Genomic DNA, 16,665 nt, shown 5'->3' on the forward strand with positions numbered 1-16,665 from the left:
AGTTTAATGATGCCATTACTTCCTTGAATATCAGTTCAAATTGGTTTCGAATTATAATATAAATGGATTTCACAACAGATTTCCATATTAATTTATGATTTCTGTATAAAATGTTCAAAACGACGTATGTAACAATGAGAGATTCTCTTTGTTTACTTTTTCTTTTGATTATTACGGCACTCTTAGCAATCCTTCTCTCCAATCATTTACCGATAATAATAACTAAAGCTATCATCTTTTAATCTGCTCTGAAGAAATTACCGAAAAAAGCAGGAATATTTCGTAATAATCGAAAGAGAAAGTAAACAAAGAGAATTTCTCATTGTTACATACGTCGATTTGAACATTTTATACAGATTTGTCCGTTGAATGATACTTTTATCTCGTCACTGGAATCAAATACTAAAAGATAGCTCGGACAGAAAAGTTTAATTTTTCCTTTCTGTGAGATCTGTATAAATCTGTATTAAATTGAGGAAATCTGTATAAAATCTGTACTCTGTATTAAATCTGTATGAGCATGTAAAAGTCTGTATAATGCAGATAAATCTGTATAAATATGAAAAGATTTTCAGAACAGAGCAGAGATGCCAATTTTATAAAAATACATTTAATGTTTCAAAGGGACTTTGTTAAAACCTAAAGAAGGAATTCAGTGAAAACTGATATATAACGGGAGCTAGGTACTTAATGGCATGAGTGATAGTTGTTCGTATAATGATATGATTTGTTCTTGGCGAGCAATCTGTAATGTGACATGACGTTCGTGAAAAAATGCATGATTTACAGGTTATCAAATCAGTCGCATCACAAACCCTAGGACAGGACCTGACAATTGCTAATCCACTTTTAAGACCAATTTCGTACCAGCTCGTGATTGGTTGAAATTGACATAAGCAAGTACAAGTTGTTGAAATCAATATTACTGCAGGGTAGTAGAAAAAGTGTTGTCAGTATCGTCGGTAACAGTGTAGCTTGATATTGGATATTTTATTTTTCGGGTCATCTTTTCAAAATTATTAATTTCAATAAGATTTAAGTTCAATTTGTTTTTAAGTCTTGTCAATGTGGAAAGTATACGAGTACATTTAACAATCACTGGATGATACAATGAGAAAGCCTGAAATCACGAAGTGTGATATGGACGAGAATATTGATTATGTTGGTTGAGAATAGCACCGAATCTTTGGATACTTCTGTATGTTATTATTTTTCTCAAATAGAATATGTTGAATACTTTAGTTAATAAAGCTGCAAGAATTAATTACTCAAAATGGAGTGTTTTAGAAAAATTTTATTAAGCCGTTTCAACTAAACGTTTTCTTCAAAACAAACATCTGATCAAAATGAATCCAGAGCTATATTTTTGACCGATATAACATTTGTCTACGTGTTTTCAAATGATAAATAATTGCATGTTATAAGGGGAGAAAGTTTTCAGAATGAATAATTATCTCTACTGGCAACAGTGATCGCGAGGCATTTATTATTTACAGCAGGGAGCAACCGGAATAAGAAGAGAAATATTTTTCTGGAAAAAGAAGCTAGTTGTCTGGTCCTGTCCTAGCACAAACCGACATAAATTGGCTGCTTTACACGTGACAATATTATTGTCAATCCAAAGTATTGTCAATACCGTCAATCCAATTGACTTGGTAACTGGAGTCCGCATTTTTCGAGAAAATCAAGCGTTTGGAGCTTCAAATATTGCAAATGAATATTAAAATATAGAGATAAGAGATTATTGCACATATTTAACAGTTTCTCTCTGGAGAGAAAGTATTGTTGGATTGATGAGCAGTTTTGATATTTTTGACAATATTTTCGTCAATCCAATGAAGTTTCCATTACACGATCAAAAGTATTGTCAATACTCCTTGTATTGACAATAATATTGTCTCGTGTAAGGGCAGCTAATCGTAACACATATGAAAACATTTAGTGTTAACAAATAAAATAATATCAATATGGCAACTCTGCTGTTGAATTCAGCAAATCGATAAACATCGTCACATGAATTTGCAATATGTCAAGTCAAGCGTACGACGAAAACAACGCGCAGTTGTGGTGAGAAAATTCTGTATTAAGTTGTGAAATCGATATAATTTGAGGTTTTTGCCGAGTTAAATACAGTCCTTTGGTTGGTGTGCACTAGCCGGTCGTTAAATTTTGATGCATCGACAGTCATGGGCATTCGCAAATGCATCATCAAAGATTGTCTCTCCAGCTCGGCCCGGAAGGAGGATCGGGGTGTGACGTATCATAAAATTCCGGCCAACGAGCTCGTTAAGAAAAAATGGATAGTTGCATGTCAGCTTCCTGAAGGTTTCGTAATTAACAAAGGATCGAATGTGTGTAGCCGACATTTTCGGAAAGCTGATTTTCAAGATTTCAAAGGAACTAAATATGTTCTAAAGTTTGGTGCCGTTCCGACTATATTCTCATGGACGATTGCTTCCGTGCCAAACAAAAAGAAAAAAGAGGAAACGGAGAATATAAAAAGCGAGGAAACGGTAGTTGTTAAACAGGAAAATGTGGTAGAAGCCACAAGTGAATCCAAGGACGAAGTAAAACATGATTCTTTGGGCAAAGAGGTGACTAAACAAGAACCGGACGAAAAGGAAGAGAAATTGGTTAACATCAAGAAGGAAGTCATTGACGAGAAAGAAGAAATTAAACATGAAGTAGCAGATGACGATATTGTTCTGAAAGACGGATCATCCGTCGACCCAATTGTGAAGCCAAAGAAAAAAGTTGCCTCTAAAAGAAAATCATCTCCTAAAAGATCGACAAATGTGCGCAATCCTGCGGCGAAAAAAACTCGTAAAAGCGAACCACCAACGGTTGCATCTACGTCAAAGGACAGAAGATCATCTCACTCTCCTCGCAAATCTGTTCCGACTGCTCTAAATTCCAGCCAGTCACCGATCAGCTTCTCACCGGGAACGAAGATTGAAGCGCAGGATTTTGCCGGCAAATGGCACCCGGCAAAGCTAGGAGAAGTAGATACTGAAGAACGGGAGGTGCTGGTGCAGTTCGAGAAGAATGGAAAAAGTAAATCCACGCTCAATGACGAATGGATTCCAATGGACAGCGTGCGTCTGAGGCCCCTGCAGGGTCCGAAAACTCCCAATGGAAAGATAAAATTCGTTGCCGGAGAAAAGTGCTTTGCACGCTGGAGTGATTCCAGGAAGTTTCGGGCAACGGTTCAAACAGTCTTGGACAATGACATGTACGAGGTTCTGTTTGATGATGGCTTTGTGAAAGTCTGTAAAGCAGCACACATCAGCAAATTGAAACGGTCGGATGGAGACTATGAGACGGAACTTTTGGGTACACCCATCAAACAGGAAGAGGATGGTACGATTGACGCGTGGTCGTCGTTTATTTGACTATATTAATCGATTATCGTTTCAGGTTCCACTGCCGATGTCAAGTCCCCAGCTACGCCGATAATTCCAATATCTGCTTTGTACATCCCACAAGTGGCCAAAGCCAGTGATTATCCGGAGGTTCCTAAAGGCGGGGAATGGTGCTGCCATTGGATGAATGATTTTCCTATCGGAGAGGAAGCCATAATAGAAGTATCCGGCGTAAGAATTCATAGCGTTATTGTTCCGGATTGGCGGCTTCCTGAAGGTTGGATCAAACACATTTACCAGCGAATTACGGCCTACGGTAAAATGGATGTTCTTCTGGTCAACCCGGAAGGTAAAGTGTTCCGCTCCCGTCAAGAAATGAAGGCATATTTTGCCGAAAAGGGACTCGAGTACGATTTGAATGTGTACGATTTCGGACTACACAAAAAACGAGCGAAAGAACTTGGTTTTTGTCATTACACGAAGGAATATAAAGAATCGCTTATTGCACCCACAATTAAAACCGAACCGGTTCTACTGAACACCGAAATTAACATTGGCTCCGTTAAGGTCAAGATTATTGACAATCTACTGCAATGTCCGGAACCGGACTGCCTGAAAACCTTTCGCAAAGAGAACCACTTGCAAATTCACATAAAACATTATCACAAAGAACTAGCCAAAGGGTTGGGTGAAATTCCGAACATGCAGGATCTGGCCGCTCTGCGGACACCGGTGGAAATCATCGAAACACCACCGAAAATGGTCCGCAGAAAGTCGTTCTCGATGTCGAACTCCAAGACTTCCCTAAAAGACGACATTAAAAAAGAGGACATCGTCGTTAAGAAAGAGATTGGTTTCGACGAGCTGGATGTAAAATTGTAAGTATGTCTGCATTTCGAAACAAAATCCTTTATTCGAAAGTTTGATTATGGCGATATGATTGGAATCGTTTGAATGTACTCAACTGATTAGCCAATGTTCACCGGTGATGGACGAACGCTGACGACCCGTTTATTTGCACCAGTTCGTAGTAACGAACGAACGTTTTTACCTTTTTCTAGAAGCATAAAGTAGGTATAGAATATGCTCAAACTTTGAAAAATTTTTCCGAGTTTCAGCTAGACAAATTGAGCAAGTGTGTGTACAGAACAAAGAGGCCTAGATCTGCGAATAAACATCTTTCTGTCAGCCAGAACGCTATTGTATTCGTTCTTTCGTTGTTTATTATTTTGAGTTATCCAAAGTTTTATGTCAAAACTTTCAGTTTTTCGACAATGATGACAATGGAAACAGATTCCATTGTCATCAAAAACTAAAGAGATTCTAAAATTTAGATACCTCGTTATAATGTTTATCAAACCAGTCATAGTTTGTTGAAATCCGTCTATTTTTAACCGAGATATTGGCATTTTTGTTAGAGGGATATTTTCTTCAACCCTGTAAAAAAGGGTTTTGACTTACGTAACCCATCAGCCTAGTCCTGTGTTTGTCTTTATTTAACAATTTATTTAATAAGGCTCTCTGCTTTAGCTCTACGATGCCGAGGGCGTTTCTTAACGGTGTTTAATAATAGAATAATTTCTTGAATTATACCATTTTTGTATGCTTTGTCTTGTGCCTACCGGATAAGATTCACGAACCATTTTCACTGGGTTGTCGTCCGGCATCCTAATGACATGCCCAGTCCATCATAGCCGTCCAATTTTAGCTGTCCGTACGATGGGTGATTCTCCAAGCAGCTGTACCAATTCGTGGTTCACACGCCGTCTTCACGTTATGTCTTTCTTCCGCCATAGATGGTCCGCAGCACCTTTCTTCTGAAAACACTAAGGGCAAATTGATCTTCTGCCAACATAGTCAAGGTCGCGTGACCATAGAGAACATCCGGTCTAATGAGTGTTTTGTAGGTGGTCAATTTCGTGCGGTGGCGTAGTTTTCTAGATCAAAGGGTTTTTCTGAGTACAAAGTACGCACGATTTACAGCCAAAATATGCTTCTGCTGGTATCATTATCGGCGGTCACCAGTGAGCCCAAATACACGAACTCGTCAACCACCTCGATATCGTCACAGTCTATCAATATTCGTGGTGGGAGGCGTAGTGTTTTTTTTCTAGAGCCTCATCCTCTCATGTATTTTGTTTTTGACGCAGTGATAACCAGTCCGATAGGCCTAACTTCAGCTTTCAGTCCGATGTAGGTTTCCGTCATCTTCTCAAGGTTGCGTGTCACAATATCAACGTCGTCAGCGAAGTCAAAAAGTGAACGGACTTTCCGAATATCGTACCACTCGTGTCAATCCTCGATCTTCGAATCACACCTTCCAAAGCAATATAGAACAAGAGACAAGAGAGCACCTCATGATTTACGATGCAATCCGTAAAATGATGGTAAAGATGAAAATCATCGCTGATCTAAACAAACACACTCACCTATACAAAGCACCGCTGACATCAAATTATGATGGTATTGATGGTTCTTAGTTTTGATTTCATAGCATTTAACTTTCATTCCTAGTTTTAAAAAGTGAGTACTGAGTTTGGCATCACCGTACCTAGCTACACCGGTGAGTGTATGCTTAAACCACACAGCTGCCAACACAACCCAGATTTTCGATTTTGTTTTTGCTGGTACTCAAAATGAACACGAGCATTAATGATCAAGAGTAAACCAATTTAACTTGTGTTGGTAAGTTGTGTAATACGTACATTTTATTTGGTACGTAACATATGCCTTAGATCTATGTATTCATATATGCAGTGCACCGAGTTTTTAAAAGTGGCTTGCACGATTGAGTTTCATACAATCTTTTTTAACAATAATTTATTCTCAAATGAATGTTAAGCCTGGATGAGTTTTGGATGATATATCAGTTTTTATCAATTTTGCACCAACGTTTGATGGAAAATTGCTTACATTTTATGAATGTAGATTTTAATTCCCTAATAAAAAACTTAGCAACACTGCTTCAATGTATTTGTATTAGATTGCGCTACACAAAAAAAAACAAAACTAAATATTTTCTGTTTCAAAAGCAGTTTTCCGGAAAAATTAATAGTTTTACGAGAACCTTCCATTTCCATTGCGTGTCGTATGTTAAATTAAAGGGTCCTATTTTGCGGGTTTACTTATAGAAGGTACGTAAATCTTTATATCGCAATAAATGCTGCAAGAGGAAATCCACATAAAAATGTGTTTGCTGCTAATCAAATGTGTTAGTGGATGTAAGCTGAAACTGAAATATTTTTTCTCGAGCAGTTTTAAGGAAAGCGGAAGAGTTTTAGACTAAGATTTTCGCTTTTCTTGAATTGCAATTTAAAGCAGAATGAACTGATTGGTTTATTTTTTCAACCATATGGAAGATTTATTGATTAAAACCAGAAAAAGAAGCGCAGGAATTTGTTTTTACGCACACATTGTTGACATTACTCATAGGCTTGCAAAGAGTCTAGCTCCTTAATGTACGAAAACAAATGTCGAGCCGTAGCGTGATGTAAATAATGTGATAAACGATTGAATTTCATGTCTCGAGCTAAACACAACTGGCTACTGAACCAAATGCGTTTTCCAGCATACGAGAACATGGCTTGAGAATTGGATTGAAATGGCATCGATTCGAACGTTGGCCACCCATGGCAACCCTGGTGGAAGGGGGATACAAGCGAGACAGAGTCATAAGAATCTGATTCAATGTGTTGATGTACAAACACATCAAGTCACAACTCACAAATCGTCTCTCAGTGGGTTCTAATATTTGATGTGCACTCAGCGCTCATCTGTTGATTGCTTGACACCACGATTCTGAGACGATGTTTTCTCTACACAAATGGTTACCCAGTTACTCAACTCATTCAGCGATGCTTTTGAAACCGATTTGCAGGTAAGCTGAACTCGGTGATGATGAAGTACTGAGTTGATTATTGCCAGCCGTGCAAGAGAGTTCATCACCTTGCCGTAGCCCTCTCCGAGATTCAAAGGGACTCGAGAGCGTCCTTCCTTCCTTCCTACCTTCAGTTATCAGATTTTCCAACGTTTCACATCTTATTGCTCTCTTATACTGTCTCTGATCTCTTCATTCAATTTCATTCAACTTATCAATTTCCGGCTGGCTTCTGAGCAAAGTTTTATTTGGTATTTTTTATTCTTCTATGTTATTGCTTGTCTTTCACGATTATTAATTGAATGATACAAATCAACCATTGAGAAAATCCGTTAATATTACAATGTTAATAAGCACAGATACTTGTTTGTTTGATAAATTAATAATTTTTCTCGGTAGCCGGTAAGCGGAAAATAATAATATGGAAACAATAAACAACCAAGAAGCGCGTGAAATCTTTTGACCCTTTTTTGGTGACTTGTAATTATTTGATATAACTTATAGAACGTGTCACTATAATGGATCAACTATTTTATCTAAATCCCATTCACTCTTTTCTTTACGTTTCGTCTTTGACTCGTCAGTGCAGAGCAGTTAAAATTGAACAGAACACTTTTTATCTGGCACCGGAAAAAGCGGAAACTAGTCTCAAGTAACAACAAGTGTTGGACTAATATCCCTTCCATTCCTTAGACGATCTTCACTCGGGCCTAGCCGGTTCCGGTCCTGATCAATAAATTCTTGGATTATCAGAAGATGTACATTGAAGGACGATTCACCAGTCCCAGGTCGGATCATCTAAAAATTCCCTGTACAATTTCAGCTAATCCCGATCAGTACCGAAGTAGCAACCAGAGATGGTCGCTTCAGCTTAAACTCAGGCTTGACGTGGCTTCTTATCATCCAACTGATGGGAAGGGAAGGATAAAAGGAACATGGAAGGGAATTGTAAAGTCGTTGAATTAAGAAAACAGTACAAAACAAAAAGAAACAAATCGTTCTGCATCCCCGGAAGGATGCTAAATGATCTACAGGTGCCAAATTGCACATTTAATAAAACTTCCAACCCCCGAGAGGATTTAGAGATTTTACAAAAGCGACACCATTCTGCACACCCGGAAAAATTCAGAACGATTCGCAATATATATGGCAGAAACAGAAAGGATTAATTCACTTCAGGAGGAACTATGAACCCATCTGACCAGTGATGCCATCTTTCCCTTAGATCAAGTCCGTAGATTAGATTAGTGTACTCATATAGCTACATAAAATAAACTGCTTGAAGTTCTAAACTATGAAGGCAGGCTTTAAGAAATGAATGGTCGAATGTGAATAGATGTAAGATTACTAATTTGTCAAGCAAAAATAATTATGAAGATGATGTAACATTATTTAACGCGGTTTCCGGTTCCCCAAATATTGATTTCAACGCCAGACTAAAAATAAAACAATTCCTTTTTGATTATGTTATGAGCACCGAGTAATCCAGAATTGTTCTTCAAAATGAATTTTGACAGATGAATTGTTGGGGTTATCAGGGAAAAATGCAAAATTTAATTATTTTCCTTAGATGTCAGGAAAAATAATGCGGAATTTGGATATTCCTAGAAAATAATGAAAAATCTGTAGATTTCAAGAGGCTCATCTGTAGATCCGTAGAAAAGACAGAAATCCGGAGATTAGCGGATAAATCCGTACGGTTGACATCGCTGCCTCTGACTATAGCTCTTTATCACATTGGGTGAGAAACGATAGAATATCTTTCAATTTTAGCTCCCTATACACAGATTCAGCCATGTATGGAGAACCAAAAACCCGGATACGTGGTTACGTCAATGCGGGACAGTTACATAACAGATGATATGAAGTACCGTAACCGCATTCACGCAAATCACACGAATAATGTACCATAGCTGTTCTGGATCGATTGTGTCGGCTTGAAAGTCAATGAATAGGTAATGCGTGGGAACGTTATATTCACAACACTTCTGGAGTATATGAGTACATGGAGCACAGACTAACAGACAGGACACTCAAATTAGATTCTTCAATCATTTTAGCGGTCATTTCGAATATTCCTTTAGTTGGGACAATACTCGCATATGTCATGATGGCGCCACGTTACCCTATCAAAAACATCCTGTCTGTCATCTAGACTGTGTTTATTTTTTCATTTACCAACAGAGTTGCCATTCATACAGAATTACCTGTATTGTATTGATTTGTATACGTACATGAGAATTTCATGCAGGATACAGATTTAATACATATTGCCAAAACTACATACATAATTTTGCCAACTTCTCATCCTCCAACGCAATACAAAATCGAACCCGTTTTGTTACAATATTTACTTGCTTCTGGTCTGCCGCCACTTTATTTCAGGTAAAAATTACCAACCCAATAAAAAATAGTCTAGATGAACAACGTTGAGTCAAATAAATGGTTACCTTCCAACATCGCGAAAAAGTTAAATATATTATCAACGTAATCCAATAATTTATTGCGGCGATTCATTTTCAAATATTATGATGAAATCAGGCATCCCGGCATGCAGCTGATCGGTGTTGACAAACGAGGGAAAACCAACTAGTAAAAAAACTTTTACATAACACAAGGGGTGTACCGATAGTAAATAGTTCGCGCAGTACAATATAGGTGGAACTAGTGTATCACGAAAAAATATTTTTATAAGAATTTACTCATACTGTCATGTCTGTTAGTCTGTGCATGGAGTACAAACTCGGGAATTTGGTTTCACCGGGAAAAAGTTGGGAATTTTAGTGTAAATCCGAGAAAAAATTTACTAGCTATTTAGTAACGATTTTCAGCATCATGATTTTCCTGATACAACAAATTAAAAGTTGTGTTTGAACTTGTGTGGGCTTTCTTAGTTGTCATCAATCATAGCATAATGAATGCTTATAATGAAAAATAAGAATAATTTGGATTTTTCTGTTGTTAACGATTTATTAAATTGTAGTTGGTTTGACGTAAAGCCGCCATAACTAAGTTCAGTTTTTGCAATGACTGAACGGAAACATATATTGGAGAAGCCAAATGAATGAAAATCTAACAGAAAAGATGATTTATTGGAAAAAGATATGCTGTACTTCTGTTGGATTTCTATTAAATTTCGATAAATATTAAAAAAGGTATGACAATTTCTCTTTGTTTTGACAATTTCTCTTTGTTTATTTTCTCTATCAATTATTAGGAAAATTCCTGTATTTTCCAACACTTTTTCGACAGCAGATCGAAAGTTGATGGTTTCAGTCGTAATTCTATTCAAATTATCAGATAGAAGAATTGCCGATAAGATCGTAACAATCGAAAGAGAGAGTAAAGAAGGAGGAGCTGTCATTTGCACTGAGGATCTTTTCTAGTGTTTGTCCTCAAATCTTAGAATAAGTATTCATAATAGTGAAGGTAACATGCTTAATAATTTTTTTTAAGAATTCTTCCTGTTTTTAAGTGCCAGCCAATGATTACCGTAATTTCATCAGAATTTGTCTCAGTAATTTAAAATTGTGACAATACTTGTGTTGTAATCTTGGTAGTGATTTCAATAGAATTCACAAAATCGACAGGCCTGGCGACTTTCACTTTATCCACCGTTTTCAAGGAGTATTTGATTTACTTCTTTGACAGCTGAAATGATCACTTTCATCGCCGTTAGCAAGATATGTTTCTTGTTTTAATCCTATTGCTACATCGAAGTTACAGGAAAAGTAAAAAACAAAAAAAAATCATTGCGCTGGGTGGTACTGTCAGTCCAGAAGATGAACGTTTGAACAAACTGTGGATGAGATTTTCAAACGAGTTCCAAGGAGATACCCGAAAAATACTTAATTTCTCAACTATCGACGTTCTTTTGGACATGGGATTTCTATATTTGGATATTTGGGCCTGTTCTAAAAACCGGGAATTTTTTATCTCGCGCACCGGGAAAAACCGAGAAATTGAAATCGTTAATTTACTTGCCACCCTGCGCTTGGTACGGCCCTACGAATTCCATAGGTATTAGTGATTAGTGACGACTGGCTTTGTTGTTCCTCAGCTTGCCGATCTCTTTACTTATCTCCAATAGATCAGGTGCTGGGAATCTGTCTGTCTGTCTCACATTCAGTATCTCTGCGCATTTCGGTCTGCGGTGTGTGTAGCCTCTATGTGAGTGTTCCACCTTCTCATAGAACGTCCGTTTATCATTTATGCGGTACGGTACGCTTTTTCTTTCTCTCTCCGACCGAGTTCTGTCTGTTCCGCGCCTATCTGTATCGTTCTTCGTTCGTTCTCATGCAGCGTTGCAGCAGTGCTACTAATGAGCGTATCGATAAGTAGTTAGCAACATTCAAACAGTTATTACTCTGAAATGACTTAATTTTTTGCAGCGTGTTTTGCGGTGACATGTTTGTTTACATGTCAATAACAGCTGCGCAATCGATTGGTTTCGGTACGGCTTATCGTTTCAATGATGAGTCGAATTGATCAGGAAACGCGAAAGAAAATTCTGCACACTTGGTGCTCAGAAAGTGGTGTCACGTACAACGAAATTGCAAAACGGGTGAAAGTGCACCACACCAGTGTCAAAAATATTATCGAGAAGTTCGGTAAGACCCTTTCCATGAAGGATTTGCCCGATCCGGTAGGAAAACGGGTCCCAGCCAGCCCGGCCGGGACCTAAAAGTGGTTGAGTACATCAGGAAAAACCCATGGGCGTCGAAGCGAGATTTGACCAAGCAGTTCAACATCAGCATCGGGATGATTCAACGGATCAAAATTCGGAACTCCCTGAAAACGTACAAGAAACAGAAGGTGCCGAAAAAGTCCCTGGTACAGCAAATTCAGGCCAAAACAAGAGCGCGAAAACTGTATAACCGGATTCTACAGAATAAAGACGGATGCATCCTGATCGACGACGAAACCTACGCCAAGGAAGACTCTCGAGCGTTGCCCGGACCGCAATATTATACGAAATCGGTGTACCAGGACCTAGACGGCGCTGACACCACGGTGGCGATGGAAAAGTTTGGGTAGAAGGTGTTGGTCTGGCAAGCAATTTGTACCTGTGGTTTGCGGTTGGCGATTTTCTTCACGAAGGGCACAATTAACGCCAAGGTGTACGAGGAAGAATGTTTGAAGAAGAGAATGCTGCCACTGTACAGAAAACATAAGGCTCCTCCTCTCTTCTGCCGGATTTGGCTTCAGCCCACTACGCCAACTCCGTTCTATAGTGGTTGTCAAAAAATAATGTACAATTCGTGAAAAAGGACATCAACCCACCGAACTGCCCGGATCTTCGGCCAATTGAAAGGTATTGGGAAATTGTCAAGCGGCACTTTCGGAAGGAAGGTACAGTGTCCCAAAACATGCAGGAGTTAAAAAAAACTGGACAGCTGCCACCTGGAAAGTCACAAAAGTAACTGTGCAGAATTTAATGAAGAATGACAAGTCCAAAGTGCGAGCGTTTCACAGAAACTACGATTTTCTTCAATATATTCAGTGAAATGCATGAAAACGTAATTTTTCTACCATATATCGGAAACTGATGTCAAAATATGTCTTTTTTTGATTTTTTATTCAATGATCAATGTTGCTAACTACTAATGTTGGCGGACCTTATATTCTTCCAGCCATCTTCAAGAGTCACCGCGCCAAGCTGCTTCTCCGTTTGGAGCACTAGCTCCAGTAGATGCGCGTATTCCTCGGCAGTACGAACGCTACGTAACTGCTCGAGATTGAGAACGTGTTCGATTTGGATTTCCTTTTTGTTTATCAGGTGATCTCCAGGTGGCTTTGTGGATATCTTTGCGTACGAAGAAGGTGCTTCGGACTACCAAACCTTGGGAGGCTGCATAGTTCACGCATGATCTTGCTCCGTTCCGTATCGATTTCCCCTGATCTCATCTATTTGTTTGTCGAGTTCTCCTTGGCATGCGCTTAGTTTTCGTGATGCGCGAGCTGAATTTAGCGAGTTGCTTATTTTAACAAATGAGCAAATGTCAAAGTAAAACAGTAGATATAGTGCTCCCACACATCTTTAAAATGAGAAATTATCTCAATAAGTTTATTACATATTACATTACATATAAGACGAAGTTTTTGAATACTTTTCCGCTTCAAATCAAATTTTCTTTGAAACGGTGACGAATATCGAAAAATCCACCTGACAATGTATTTCAAAGTTAGTTGAGAATATTCTGTGAAATTTTCAGAAGGATTTATTGAGTTTACTGCTCGGGTTGTATTTTTTTGCTGACTGGAGAATATATCTCTACTTGTTCATCGAACATCCCGACTTTCAAGGCCCATATCATAAATCTATCGTGACGAAGTCTAGATAATTTAGTTTATATACGATTAGTACATAGAAACATATATTTTGTCACAATAAAATTTAAGTCTTATATTTTTCTGTGAAACACAGACAGTTTCAAGGTGTTCGCCATTTTATCCGCTTTAATTTCCTGGTAGCGTTCGGAAAAAGGAGCAAAGGGAATTGAGGGGACCACATTACACCACTAGGTGGATTGAAACAGGTTTTTAATTTACTCATGAATCTGGATTTTTGTCCGTATTTCAGTCGACTCTCAAGTATTACTTTTCTCCTAACTATCTGAACACTATCCCTTACAGAGATAACACGGATTCCACGGATGGAGACGCGAAAAAACTTAAAGTCGAAAAGGGAGATATCACACCAGAACGACCAACAATGGCATCAAGTTTCGATGTTAAGAGCCCGAAACCGGAGACCTCCGGTTCCCTAATGGCCACAGATGGTGGTAGCTTGTCGTTTGATCCGGACGAAACAACGGAGAGTCATGCCGTCAGCAAACCGAGTAAGCGCGTGACCAAAATAAAACTGTTCTCCCGGAAGAAGAAAAAGACTACCAAAAAGACCAAGTCGGGTCACATTTCTAAACGGGCAGCGGCAGCGGCTGCAGCAGCCGCTACTAGGAAAAAGAAGCGAAAGCTTAAATTGGCTCGAAAATCGATGGACTACATGGATGCAGATGAGACGAGACATTCGTTTCCGATTGCTGCTGCTTCCGGTGTGAGCGATAGTTTCTATCGGCAAGGATATGGCTACGAGAAAGATAATGAGACCAGTCAAACGACGAACGCTAGCACCTGTGGACAGTACGGGGATGATTCGATTAATGCTGCATTCAACAGTCCCAGATTTATCAGTGAGAATGGCGAGGTAATCAAGATTGTATCGATGAAAAAAGAAGAAATTATCAACTGTCTTTGCGGGTACGGAGAAGAGGATGGATTGATGGTACAATGCGAGCTGTGTTTGTGCTGGCAACACGGTATTTGCAATGGGTTCGAACGGGATAATCAAGTTCCAGATAAGTACATCTGTTACATATGCCGCAACCCGCATGGCGTAAGAGAATCTCGACGATACATGCACGACCAGGATTGGTTGTATGAGGGAAAACTACCGGTGGCCAATTACCACGCACCAAATCCGAAACACGCTACAAGATTTGATATACTCAAACAAAGTCACACTCTGGGAGGAAACTTACTGGAACTAAAACGATTTATGCACAGCCTGAAAGTGAAGATCAACATTGCGGAGAAAAAAGATCATCCGAAAATGTACCTATGGTCAAAGAAGTGGGAAAAAAGCCCTCCTCGAGGCGGGAACGGAGACTTATCCGGTATTGTACCATTAAATTGTAAGTAATCTCGTATTGTTTACCTTTTCAATTAAACATCCAGCAACATTCCAATAATCTTTCTGCTTTCAGCTTCGATAACCACAACCGGAGGTGCCGCAGCTTCTTCGCACGCTACCAGGCCGAAGCCGAATCCTATTTCTCAAATACCCGTTCCGGAGGCACCGATTGACCCAGCCGAATGTCAAGCTATTTTGTTGGAGCACATTCAAAAGCAACAAAATGCCGCCATGGCCCGATTACAAGCGATAGAAGCTCAAATTATTGGTATGTTGTTTTTAAGCTACTTCACTACTTCATACAGGATAAATTAAAATATACTCGTTTCAGCTCTCGAGGCGTATGACGATAAATCAGAACTGCTGGAATCTCCGACGGCTAAAAACTATCCCAAAACAAAACAGACGATTCATATGTTGCTGAACGATTTGATCAAGATGAAAAAAATTGCCGCGATCCATCGGAGCGCGCAGCAGCCTTTGTATTGAATAATGTTTCGGGAGTTTTGCAGAAGAAAACAATTTGTATCTTGCATAAATGACTCTATTTTACATACTATTAAACGTAGGCTCACCTACTGAATTGTCTCCATGATAATATAGACTAAAAGAACTCACATTTGGGGTATCTAAGATTCAAACGAAGAGGCTGCCCTCTATTGATGGTTTGTATTGTTATTTTTGTCGTGAATACGACTTACTTTACTATGGGGCGCATTTTCAAAATTAGCCATATGGATGAATGGGCAGAACTTAATCGTGAATATCTCGACTTGTGTTAATGGCAGCAACATAATTCTTTCACTATTTCATCGAAAATATGATCAGGAATTTAGGATAATATTTTGAACAGTGTGAGATAACCACAAACAACTCAAAAATTAAGCTTTCTCAAAATTTGAAAACAACGCGTACAATTCTTTACTTTCGCTTGGGTTTTTCGCGCAAGGACGACGATTTTGAGGTAGTCAGGCACATATCTTCAACTGGACGTTATGAAAGGGGAACCGTGGACAAAAATCGATCATTTCATCTTGTGCGTTGGATGGAAGAAGACGTTGGGGCGAGAAGCGCATTCAAACAGCGGCATCGAAGAGCGCACCTTCTGCGTGGTTAAAAACCTCAAACGCTCAGGTCGTAGTTCTCATTTGCCTTCCGGTCGTCAAGGCGAGAAGACGCATTAAACCAGTTCCGCATCATTTGACACTGCGAGTGTTGGATGTGTTGCGGCTTGTACGCAAAGCTAGTTTCAACTCAAACAAGAGCGATTGCATCATGCTACAGAGCTTCTGGTTTGCATTGGAGAGAAAGTGGACATTATATAAAATCAGCCGTTTTTCTGGATCTAAATGTTATCTAAAGAACAATTAAGATTACTTCTTTGCAAATCGAATGTAAAAATCATCAAATAATTTGGTCCAAAATAATTTGGTTTGCTTCGTGAACTTTTCGCTGTGCGAAAATCGTTCGAGAAAAATGTTCTGAACTGTGCTAAATATCGTAGAGAATTCCACAATTTTGTCCTTCTAAAAGGCAGAAATGAATCCTGTACAACATTTTGATAGTTTCTTTCAATGAAATATGAAAATCCGAATTGAGATAATCGACGTAAAAAAGTTTAAAATTCTAGTAGTGAGAAGGGGGAAAGTTTCACAATTCACACAATCGATCAACTTTAATTTCGAATTTGAAAGTATAAAGAAATCGTGTCAGTTTTAATCGTATTCACGACA

At 38.8% G+C, this 16,665-nt stretch overlaps 1 protein-coding gene across 1 annotated transcript; it reads left to right on the forward strand.

Annotated features, from left to right (window-relative positions):
- Window positions 1–2,011: 2,011 nt before the first annotated feature.
- On the forward strand, window positions 2,012–15,510 carry LOC131435506 (uncharacterized). Its single transcript, XM_058603486.1, has 5 exons — window positions 2,012–3,360; window positions 3,418–4,240; window positions 13,876–14,933; window positions 15,006–15,200; window positions 15,264–15,510. Exons 1-5 carry the CDS (start codon window positions 2,187–2,189, stop codon window positions 15,419–15,421), a joined length of 3,408 nt encoding a protein of 1,135 aa, XP_058459469.1. The 5' UTR covers window positions 2,012–2,186; the 3' UTR covers window positions 15,422–15,510.
- The last annotated feature ends 1,155 nt before the right edge of the window (window positions 15,511–16,665 follow it).

The sequence above is a fragment of the Malaya genurostris genome, chromosome 3 (genome assembly GCF_030247185.1).
Source record: "Malaya genurostris strain Urasoe2022 chromosome 3, Malgen_1.1, whole genome shotgun sequence".
Taxonomy (NCBI): Eukaryota; Metazoa; Arthropoda; class Insecta; order Diptera; family Culicidae; genus Malaya; species Malaya genurostris.